At 33.0% G+C, this 12,428-nt stretch overlaps 1 protein-coding gene across 1 annotated transcript in view; it reads right to left on the reverse strand.

Moving 5' to 3' along the window:
* NUP155 (nucleoporin 155) overlaps positions 1 to 12,428 on the reverse strand; it is a 52,257-nt gene that overhangs the window by 22,828 nt on the left and 17,001 nt on the right. The window contains exons 12-20 of the mRNA XM_010977582.3: positions 10,028 to 10,128; positions 8,663 to 8,833; positions 6,795 to 6,905; positions 5,761 to 5,855; positions 4,915 to 5,003; positions 4,396 to 4,458; positions 3,728 to 3,875; positions 2,596 to 2,662; positions 1,433 to 1,548 (exon numbers count right to left, since the gene is read on the reverse strand). Of these exons, the coding sequence (XP_010975884.1) occupies positions 1,433 to 1,548; positions 2,596 to 2,662; positions 3,728 to 3,875; positions 4,396 to 4,458; positions 4,915 to 5,003; positions 5,761 to 5,855; positions 6,795 to 6,905; positions 8,663 to 8,833; positions 10,028 to 10,128 (961 nt within the window). The remainder of the gene's footprint in view (positions 1 to 1,432; positions 1,549 to 2,595; positions 2,663 to 3,727; positions 3,876 to 4,395; positions 4,459 to 4,914; positions 5,004 to 5,760; positions 5,856 to 6,794; positions 6,906 to 8,662; positions 8,834 to 10,027; positions 10,129 to 12,428) is intronic.

Raw genomic sequence — 12,428 nt, forward strand, 5'->3', positions numbered from 1 at the left:
AGGGCACTATGCTAAGTGAGATAAGTCAAAGAAAGACAAATACTGTATGATATCACTTATATGTGGGATCTAAAAATACAACAAAGTAGTGAATATAACAAAAAAGAAGCAGACTTACACATATAAAGAACAAACTAATGGTTACCGGTGGGGAGGGGCAATATGGGGTGAGGGAGTCGGAGGGACAAACTACCAGGTGTAAGATGGGCTACAAGGATGTACTGTACAAGGGGAATATAGTCAATATTTTGCAATAACTTTAAATGGAGTGAAACCTTTAAAATTTGTATTAAAAACAAATATTAATTTATGCTTTAGAAGTTTATACTGTCATACTTCAAATTAATCCATCAGGAAAGTAATATAAGTTACTATAAGTCCATATAACTTTTTTTGGGGGGGTAAGTGGTAATTGGATTTAATTTTTTAACTAGGTTTATTTATTTTTAAGAGAGGTGATGGGGATTGAACCCAGGACCTTGTGCATGCTAAGCACATACTCTATCACTGAGCTATATCTTCCCCTACAAGTCCATATTACTTTTATAATAAAAAAAAAAGTTCATTCTAAATAAGTGTCGACACAAAAACTTTTATAGGAATGTTAATATTAGCATTATTCGTAATAGCCAAAAAGCTGAAACAACCCAATTGTGCATCAAATGATGAAACAAAAAATGAAATCAAAGTACTGATACATACTATATTATGTGAACCTTGACAATATTATGCTAAGAGAAAGAAGCCAGAAACAAAAGGCCACCTATTGCATATTTCTATTTGTATAGAAGAGCCAATATACGGCAGGTCCATGGAGAGAGAGAATAGATTAGTGTTTGCCAGGGACTAGGGGAAGGGCAACTGGGAAGTGCTATGGACTGAATGTTTGTGCCCCATTACCAAATTCATATGGTGATGCTCTCATCCCCAAAGTGATGGTGTTTGCAGGTGGGACCTTTGGGAGATAACTAGGTTTAGGTGAGGTCATGAGCATGGAGCCCCATGATGGGATTACTACACTTATAAGAAGAAACCGGAGAACCTGCTGTCTGGTTTTGTCTCTGCCATGTAAGGACAAAGAAAGAAATCAGCTGCCTGTAAATTATGAAGGTTCTCACCAGAACTTGACCGTGCTGGCACCCTATCTCACTTCCAGCCTTCAGAACTATGAAAAATAAATGTTTGTTGTCTAAGCACTTCACTTAGTCTATGGTATTTTTGTTACTGCAGCTTGGATTAAGACAAGGAGTGACTGCTAATGGGTACAGGGTTTCTTTCTGGTGTGATGCAAATGTTCTGGAATTAGTGGTGATGACTGTATAACTTCATAAATATACTAAAAACCACGAAACATTTTAAAAGAATAAATTTTATAATACGTGAATTAGATCTCAGAAAAAAAAAAGAGTAAATACATCCTATTTATTCTTACTTTGGATTTCCTAATGGTCCTCCTGCAAATTGGGAGTTTCTGTCTAGAAATTCTTGCAAACCTTTTAGTTCTTGTAGCACTGACTCCAGCAGCTGGGAGGGAACACTACTTTCAATCTGAAAGGAAGGAAGTATTTTAAAAATTAAAAACTCTGAAAAAAACTATAAAAAAGCATATGCTCTGTACATTTAAAATAACAGAACATAAAGTTTTAATTTTGAGGTACCCTATCTTCATAAACAATAAAAGTTATTTCTTATATCAATTAACACTTGGTGACCAGAATAAAGGGCTAGATAACCACATTCCTCTCCTCCTGCTCTGGTTTTATTGAGGTGTAATTTACAGACACTACAATACTCAAATCCTAAATGAATACCTTGATAACTTTTTATGAATACCTTGATAACTTTTTATATTTTAATATAGTCACCACCCAGACCACAATATACAATATTTCCAACACCCAAGAAAGTTCTCTATTGCCCCTTTCCAGTCATTAGTCATTTGACCTCCTCGGGAACCAACCACTTTCCTTACATCACAGACTATAGAATTAATTTCATCTGTTCTTGAAATTCACATAAATGGAATTATATACTATGTTAAATAAATATGTTCTTATTCTTAGAAATGTGAACTTTAAAGGAATATCAGTTAAAAAGCAAAAAAGCTTAAAATAAATTTCCTACATACTTCATATTAAAAAAAAAAATCTTACTTCCTCAACTTATGATAATACAAATTTCTATGTTTGTTAACATACTCTGGAAAGTATGCCAATGCATGGAAATTAGTGCCAAGACCATGGAGTTTTGAGGCATATGAGCAAAATATTAAATAGTAACTTTGAGCAATATTAAGTATTAGGACTGACTCTATTCAGCCCTCACAACAACCTTATGAGGGAGATATATTCTCAGTTGACTGAGATATCAGGCTCTGAAGTGTCAAGAAATTTACTCATCAATTAGTAAGTGACACAGCTGAGACTTAACTCAGGAGGTAGACAATTCATTGGACAAGTACACAAACATGTATATAAAAGAATGCTCATTGCATCTTGTTTATAACATCAAGAAACGTGAAACAATCTACTTACCCATTAATAACATAAAATGGTTACGTACAGATAACAGAATACTATTATACAACACACTTACTGCAGTGATCTCTCTGCTGCCACTCTTGAATACTCTCTCCACAACTAAACTAGCATCCCAGATGTTTCTGGAACAAAAAAATATTTTAATGATTGTGCTTAGATCAATAAAAACAATCACAATATATTGTACCTTCCCTCTTATGTGTTTGTTCAGTTTTTAAAGGGTAGCAATGATTTCATTTACTAAGTTATCTGAAAGAACAAAAGGCAGGAAAATTTCCAGATCTGATACATCTAAGTTATTTCACATAACAAAACACTGCTAAAGAAAAATAGAGACTCTGGGTAATGAATTGTAAATATGGAAGCTTATAAAATGGGTTATGCAATGTTTCACATTTTTAAGCAAACGATTCAAATGAAAGCATACATCTCAAATCTAATAAAAAGATACACCAGACATGATAATTAAGTAGATGGTAGATGCAAAAATACCTGTAATTCTTTATCCCTCCCTATACCTATGCCCTTTACAACTGACTTTGATACCTCTCTTATAACGAGGAATGTTTCCCACTTTTTGAATCTGGACTGGCTTGGAGATGTCCACTTGCCAAGTAAATGAGGTGGAAATGACAGTAGGCCAATCTAGAGCCTAGGTATCAGGAGGCTTTGCAAGTTTCTCCTCTCACAGAACCTTGCCACCATGACGTGGATGATCCTTGGCTAGCCTGCTGGAGGACGAGAGACCACGTGGAGATCTAGCTGTCCCAGCTGAGGCCATTCTAAACCAGCAGACAAATATAACTCTAAACACGTGTGAGTCCAGCCACGGGTGACAGAACTCTCTTCAACCTCAGTGCTGATTTCATTTGCATTGTGAGCCTAGCTAAGACCAGAACTGCCTAACAGACTTGCAGACACATGTTACACTATATATTAATATACGTAAATATATTTTGAAGGTGTATATATGTATACACACATATAAAACACAGTAACAAATATTAATGATTAGATAATAAAAAGGCTGAATGAGAGAAAACAATTATATTAATGGACAAGTGAGCTAAAAATTGTAAGTAAAATTTAACAACAATGAATGATGTTAGAAATTTAAAGCTAAAAATGTTCAGTTACACAAAACAGATTACAGTGAGCAACAGTTAATTATTCTTTGAAAAACTTACCCCATGATTCGAGAAAAATAAATGCAGATACCATTGTGTTTTCCAGAGTACACAATCTCTGGTCCAGCCATACAACTGATACCTGGGGCCTGAGTTGCTAAGTTTCCCACAGCACTCACTGGGGTTGATATGGTAGGAGGATGAACACCTTGTACACACATAAGGAAAACAAATCTCAAAATTTAACCTTTAACATTTAGAAGTCTCAATAACCCAAGTCAACAGTATCTAGACCCATAGGTAAGAACATTCACAAAAATACTGGAGTATATAGTTATTTAATTTGGTTTTCCTTGATAAGAGACTGAGACTCAGATGGGAACTCCTGGATGGGCTTTCAAGTGTAGGCAATGTAGGATGTAAGAAAGCTCGCAATCATTGCACCTTAACACTGGGTGTGACATAGCACTAATTATACAGGTCAAGACTGGTAATTAAATCCTGGTACCCAAAAGGGGGGCTTTCCAAGCACACTATTAAAGAGTTCCCAAGTAAAGGTATTTGTGATCAAATGCCAACACTTGCTTGGAAGCCACTTCTATTAAATTACATTATTTTTAGGGGACTAGGTCAAGTTAATCTTTTTCACTCTAAGCATCAAGAATAACAATTCACAATGTTAGCTCCTCAAAAAGAAAAGTAGTAGCAACCTAAAACAAAAGAGGCACCTTGAGATGGTGTTCCCAAAAAGGATGGATTTGGATACGGACTACCACTAGGAACAGGAGAACCTAAAAAGGAAAGAAGAATATACAGATTTATGAAATTATCTCCCAATATTTTGAATCAGATCAAGATTAGAAACTATTTCTATGCATAAGACTGAAGAGTGGCATTCAAGAATTAAGGACTCGTCTCATTTCTCAGTAACTTTCTAATAATCCCCACTTTGGAAAACATTTAGGTAGGAATTTTTCATTAAATCATTCAACTCCTTCCTTTTGAATAAAAAGAAATGAGTTCTGTAAATACTATTGGTATTTTGTTTCCTAGTATACATTAAGGATTCAATATTAATATATCATCACTTTAAATAAGAGCCGGACATCTATAGAATTGTTCACTAATAATACAGTAGCAGCAAAATAAAAAAAAAAGAGAAAAATTTTATCCATTAAAATATGCTACAGAGCTTATAAAATTCAAGCTCTATTAGAAACAGTTCCATTTCAATGTTTCATACTCACTAGCGTAGACAGGAGACCCCAGGATGGGACCAACATTACTGGGAGTGGGGAGAGTGGTTGGAAATCTCATCTGCGCTTCACCACCGTACCTATTTTTATAACAACAGGGGCTGAGTTTATTCAATGAAACTATCCATCTTAAGAGCTGAAGCTGTTCCAAGTCCTGCTTAGTTTCAAAATAAATGCTTTAAACATTGGAGACTTTAATGCATTAAGTTGACTGTGAAATACTGTGTAGATACATAGTAAAATACTTATTTAGTAAATGTTGACTTGAAACTGCTACCAAGAAGAATGATAAGGGACTCTGGCAATTTCTAAAAAAGGGTCTGCAGTGCATAGAACTTACTTAATGAGTAAGTATAGTTAGGGCACTATACTCATTAAGTATAGGGTAATTTTCACACCAGATTATGGTTAGACTACTTAAAAATTCTTTTAAACAAAATTGCATTTTAAATTCTTATTCTTAGCTCAATATTTTCCAGATAAAAATCTCTCTGATATCAAGTTTTCTTAAAATGATTTAGAATCTCTCAATGTAAATGATACACAAAAAGCAGAAATGGTATAGTGTTTGAGGAAGTAGAAAAGATAGATGAGATAGTAACTGAGGTAGAAAGAAGACTAGACAGAACTTGCAGGAGAGAATTCAGACAAAGGGTAACAATGCATAAATTATGCTAACCCAGCTGCTCCCAGTACTATTGTCATCTTTCCAGATTTCATCTTTTTGCAAATAAATTTCACTAACTTTATTCAACTGTCGTGCACTCACTTAAACAATCACACTGGCCAATGCAACCATTAAGAAGTGGCCAAGAACAATAGAATAGTGTCAAATACCTGAAGAAAGCCCGAGTAGCCCAAGCAGATACTTCTCTGTCACAGGCAGCAGTGGAACAAGCAAGAATAAGGCAAGTTGCACAAGCCTGGTCTTCCTATTAAAAAAAGAGCATCTTCCCTTATGTTAAACATCAACATTTCAAAAGAAGTTTTGTTTACTTCTCTATCCCGTGTTTAAATATGTGCCTGGCACAGAGCAGGTCCTTGATAAATATTTGTTGAATGAATGAAATCAGCTGGTATGAAAAAGGAAAAGTAAAAACTATTGGTTTTAAAGTTTACCACAAGCATTATTATTAAAGGATGCTTTCTTTTTATCTAGATTCTATTTTAGTTTCTGGTTTATTTTCCAATTTTTTTCTCATGGTGTTTTAACCTTTTAGGAAATAACAATAGCTAACATTTATTAAGTACTTGACATATGCCAAGCACTATTTTAACAGTTTAGCACATATTAATCCTCATGCCACATACTATAATTTAGTGCCTATTTTACATATGAGGAAATGGAAGCCCAGAGAATTCAAGTAATCTGCTCTGATAGTGGAGCTGCTGGTATGAATCCAGAGTGTGTATATTTAACTTTGATCTGATATTCTTGTTTTTAAACTAAGCAATCCCAGTTTTACCTCACCATTTCTAATTATGGCTTTAAAATACTAATATCCCATTACTAGTGCCTCAAGTTTTTTCCTCATGTCATTAAGTGTCACAAAAAGGGTTTTAATTAAAAAGTTATGTCTATAAATGTTTTATTAGTAAAATTATATTTGTCATAATTTGAACGTCCCACTCTTACTGGTACGCTTTAATGATAAGAATTTATCAACAGAACAAAAAATCTGAGCATTTATCATAAACTTTATAGCATATCAATCTCACTCCTAAATATCAGCACTCACATAGTGATTAAGGCAAAGACAGGAAGACTGGTATTAATGACAGTATTTTGGTTCTAACTTACATAAAATGTGGCTATCATTCCCACTGTGTAAAACATTACCACGTGAAACAAAAAAAGTACAAATAATTACCTGATGTAATTTAAAGAATCTTTCAATCTCTTCTCCATCTCCACCCACGTTACTCACAAGTAGATGCCTCAGTTGATCTACAGGTCTAAGTTTATGAAACATAAGACTCCCCTAAGGAGTTAAAAAAGAAAGAAAATGAGTAATAGATTTACCAAGATGGCTAGTAGCAACTGACCTTACTAACTCAATAAAATCAATGAAACAAAAAATAACTTCAAAAGTACAAAGTAAACTGGTCAAAAAGATCATCTATATTTCAACTTCCAACCTATACTAGATCTATAGATCCAAACAGAAAACTTAATTAAAAAAAAAAACAAAAAACAAACAGTGCCCTTACCCCATAAAAAGGAAAGCAAAAGGGTGCTGGCTCTGTTAGACACAAAACATATTATAAACCTTTATCTTATGCACGGTAACAGCACATGAATAAAGAGTCAGATTAGCAGAATAGAACAGAAAGTTCTGACATACGCTCAAGTAGAATTTAATATATGATAAAAGTTGCCCCTCAAACCAGAAGATCAAAGTTAGATTATCCATTAGTCATGTTGGCACAAGTATGTCCTCTCTGGAAAAAATAAAACTGGATCATACTCATATCTATACCAGGATAAATTCTGAATAGATCAAATACTTAAAGGACAAAAGAACACTATAAGAGTACTGAAAGAAACTATCATTATTATTTTACTTATTTTATAATGAACCTCACAGGGAGGAAAGTTTTTTTTTTTACTTTAACAGAAATCCCAAATACTAACTGAATATTTCAACTACTTATAAACTTATCTGCATGGAGAAAAAAAATCTCAATAAACAAAATCAAATGACAAACCAGGAAAGATATTTGAGACTAAATCACAAAGTTAGTTTCCTTGATATATAAAGAGATTTTATAAATAAAAAAAAGACAACTCAATAGAAAAGCAGGTACAGAAGAGGAACAGATAATTTACAGAAAAATGAACACTAGAAAAGATAGTCAACCTCACTCTTAATAAGATAGCATATCGTACAGGATGTAAGGAAACAAGCACTCAACATTCACCGATAGTGAATGTGTGTATAAAGAAAGGGAAACTGACAACATCTATCAAACTGAGAAATGCACATACTCTTTGACCCAGCAGATACAATTGTATAGCTTTACTCACACACATAAAAAATGATATAGGCACGAACGAGGTTGTAGCATTATTTTGACAGCAAAAAGATGACCTGTTAATAAGGGCCTAGTTAAAAATGGTACATCCATATATAGGAATGCCTTTCAAATGTAAAATAGAATGAGAAAGTTCTTTATATATTAACATGGAAAGATGTCTAAAATGTATCTTTGAAACATTAAAAGCAAGGTATAAAAGGGTGCATATAATATGCTATCATCTGTTTATAGATAAATTTGTATTGTTTGTATATCCACAACATACCTTTGGCAAGATACAGATGCCATGGGTGTCTGTAGGGAAGGGATCCGAACCAGAAGGGAGGTTTTATTGTGTGTACTCCTGTTTACCTTTTGACTTTTGTCAATGCATTACTACTCAAAAAATAAATATTAAAAAAGTATTTTTTTAAAACAAGAGAGGACTATCCTGTAAGATATAAATATAGCTTATTCATTTTATTCTGCTGAAACATGGTGATAGAAGTGCTACTTTAGAAAAGTGTAACACATTATAAAGAGCAAGTTCTTTTTGTTGCGATTTTGATATTTACAAACTATTCCTTAAGAATATTTTAAGAGTAAACATCAGTAAGCACCTAAATGACTCTATTAAGCAACTATTGCAGGATACTTTGACAAAAACATTAAATACTGCTTCTCTTCTTTTTTTCTCCATCTTAACAGAATATGTACATACTTGTGCTGAGAGGAGAACAAACTTCTTTGGAGGCAACATGTGCTGCTGTACAACAACTGGTGAGTCTGTTATTGGAATATGATCCTTGTTTAAGGGTGTGATTATCTTATCTACTTTCAAGTCATCTATTGCAGAAAGAGCCCAGGAATGACCATCGACACGAGTAGTCATCTATGTAGAAGAAATAAAATATTTATACATATTATTAAAGTTATACAAAGCAAAATCTTCTAAAAAATATAATCTCTAAATAAATGTAGGATTTAATAGATTAGTAATACATTAGCATGAATATTGTCAAAAGTCTGTATTTAATTTTCTAATACCTATTCTTCTAATCAGTCATCTTCTATGATAGTAAATAATTTTTCATTCTAGAAGGCAAAGGTAAAATTTTCTATAAACAGTGTTTACTAAAATTACAACTCTTTCAACAGCCAATTGTATACCTTCTACCATCTTCCCAGGATATACTGATCTATATTGGTACGTTCAGTGCTTAAACAGCTGACATGTAGTTTTTGTTCCCTTCTAAAGTTATATTTATTTTCTAAGCTAATATACTCTCAGAAAAAAAAGTGTCTAAAATCTAAAATATTCTATTATGAAAAATTTTAAACATCCAAAAAATACTGAAAGTACAGTAAATGTCCATATACTCAATATCTAGATTCAACAATTGACAGCATTTTGCCGTATTTGCTTTCTTCGTTCTTTCTATATGTATTTTTTCTTTTATTGAACCATTTGAACATTATGGATATCATACTTCACCACTAAATACTTCTGCATGCATCTCCTAAAATAAGGATGTTCTCTTATATAACCCTGATACTACTGTAACATTTAAGAACATTAATAATTCTCTAATACAATCTAATGCCCAAGCAACATACATTGGTACCCTGGGGACTGGGAGCTGGGAGGGGTGGCTTAGGTGTGGCATCCGGCCAGGAGAGGCCTCCAGTCCAGGAGGAGCTGAGAGGAGGTCATCCCTACATACTCCCCTTGATGTCCCCTACTCCACTCCCATCTGTCCTCCTTGAGGCCCTAGTATAGCTCATGCTGCCTGCCCTAGAGGCTGTTGATCAAATTGGATAAAACCCCCTTTCTAGGGTATGAAAAACATTCTAAAAGGATTCCAATGTTTTCTTTAAAGATTTTTTAAATGAATACTATAATGACTTCTAAACTCACAGAGGAAAAACAAAGAATTAACAGAACATACTTTTCAGTATGACTTCTAACCATGTAAGATTATTAGAAGCAAACAGTAATAAATCAGAAAATAAAGTTTCTTACACTTTTATTCTTCACTTAAAATTATATTAACATTTTTGTTTATAATCTTTTACGATAATTTACCTGGGTTTCCATCATTGGCTTCTGGAAAGGAAATGTATCATGATTGACACACCATAAGATGTCATTATCTTCATTTTCTGAGGCTGCCATCAGTAGAATACCTAAGTTTAATACGCAAAATCTAGTTATATGATGTCACATAATACACATCTTTAACAATCATATCAGTGACATTAATATGGATACATAAGTAAATGGCATTGATCTTTATAAACAAGTTGTAAAATAAATAAAAATAAATCCCCTAAAAGAACATATAATTATTAGCGGGATAGAATCATTAAGTGTTCTGGAACTTATACTGTATTTCTTTCAGGTAAACACAATTTTTTTCACATTTTAACATTTATAAAGTTAGGATATATTTCTAATCAATGTGTTTATCAGGTTAATTATTATATTAAAAAGTATTTAATACATAAAAAATTGTGACTTACAATCAATCATATCTAATACTCAGTGTAATAGAGTTAATGTACTGGTTAATTCAAACACAGCATCAATAAAAATAATAAAGTTACTACTGGAATGGCAGAGATAAATGTACTCTAAAATATTACCTAAGCAATACTAGCTAATATTACAGTCTGATTTTAAAATATACTCTCCTGTACTCAATTCCAGCTCCTCCCACTAATTTACTCCCTTTATATTGACTTTAGTGATATGAATCTTGAGTCCATCAGATGACTATAGGTGATGGGACAATGATTAATTATTAAATTATATAACTAGCTTGTAAGAAATTGAGAATAGTTTATATCAAGCAAAGTGGCAAAAAGTGTTTCTTAAAATTTAGCATATGGAAGTCTTTTGGAAAAACTTAAAATTGATTGCATCATACACATAACTGAAACCATAGTACTTTTCCTCAACAGATTTCTAGCTTTAAAACTTAATTCTATTTACAACAGCATCAAAAATAATACTTAGAAATATATTTAAGAAAAGTGAAAAACTTGTACAGTTTCTCATGTGTTACTGTAAGAAACTAAAGGAGGTATAATAGATGTCCCATTTTCATGGATTTGAAGACTTAATATTGTTAAGATGGCAATACTCCTCAAATTGATCTACATATTCAACTATCAAAATCCCACCTGCCCTTTTTTGCAGAAATTGACAAGCTGACCTAAAATTCATACAAAAATTAAAGAGATCCAGAACAGTCAAAGCAATCTTGAAAAAGAAAAAAGACTGAAGCTGGAATTTCAAAACTTATGACAAAGCAACAGTAATAAATATTCTGGGTTACTGGCATAAAAACAGACATATAGACCAGTGTAATAGAACTGAGAGTCCAGAACCCATGTATATATGGGCAACTCATCTGAGACAAAGGTACTAAGATAATAGGGAAAGAATAAGTCTTTTCAACAAATGGTGCTGGGACAACTGGATAATCACAAGTAAGTAAATAAATAAAGTCAGACATACTTTCACATGATGTAGAAAAATGAACTCAAAATGGATCAGAGACCTAAATCTAAGAGTGAAAACTACGAAACTCACACGGGAAAACATAGAAGTAAATTTTTGTGACCTTGGGTTAGGGAATGGCTTCTTAGAAATGAACCCAAATTATAACAACAGAATTAAAAATAGATAAATTGGACTTCATCAAAACTAATTTTTGTGAAAGTGAAAAGATAACCTACTGAATGGCAGAAAATATTTGCAAATCATATACCCAATAAAAGACTGTGCCTAGAATATACAAACAACCCTTACAAATCAATAATAAAAAAGACAAATAATTTGATTCCAAAAAGGGTTAAGGATCTGAATAGTTACTTCTCCAAAGAAGATGTACAATGACAAATAAGCATGAGAAAAGATACTCAACAACAGTAGCTTTCAGGCAAATGCAAATCAAAGTCACAATCAGATACCATTTCACACCCACTAGGGTGGGCATAGTATTAAGACAGAAAACAAGTGTTGGGAAGAATGAAATGAAAATGCAACTTTGATATACTACTGGTGAGAACTGTAAAATAGTAGAGTCACTTTGGGAAAGTCTCGCAATTCTTCAAAGGGTAAGCACAGAGTTACCATATGATCCAGCAATTCCATTCCTAGGTATATAGCCAAAAGAAATGAAAACACAAAAACCTGTACATGAATGTTCACAACATTATTCATAATAGCCAAAAAATACAAACAACCCACATGCCCACCAAATGATAAATACAATGTGGCACATTCACAAAATGAAAATATTATTCAGCAATAAAAAGAAATAAACTTGTTACACTGTGGCTAACCCTTGAAAGCACTGTGCTAAGTAAAAGAAGCCAGTCTTATATTGTCCGACTGCATTTAAATGAAATGTCCAGAGCAGATAATTCCATAGAGACAGAAAGTAGACCAGTGATTTCTCAAGGCTGGAAGAAGGGGG

This window comes from Camelus dromedarius, chromosome 3 (genome assembly GCF_036321535.1).
Source record: "Camelus dromedarius isolate mCamDro1 chromosome 3, mCamDro1.pat, whole genome shotgun sequence".
NCBI lineage: Eukaryota > Metazoa > Chordata > Mammalia > Artiodactyla > Camelidae > Camelus > Camelus dromedarius.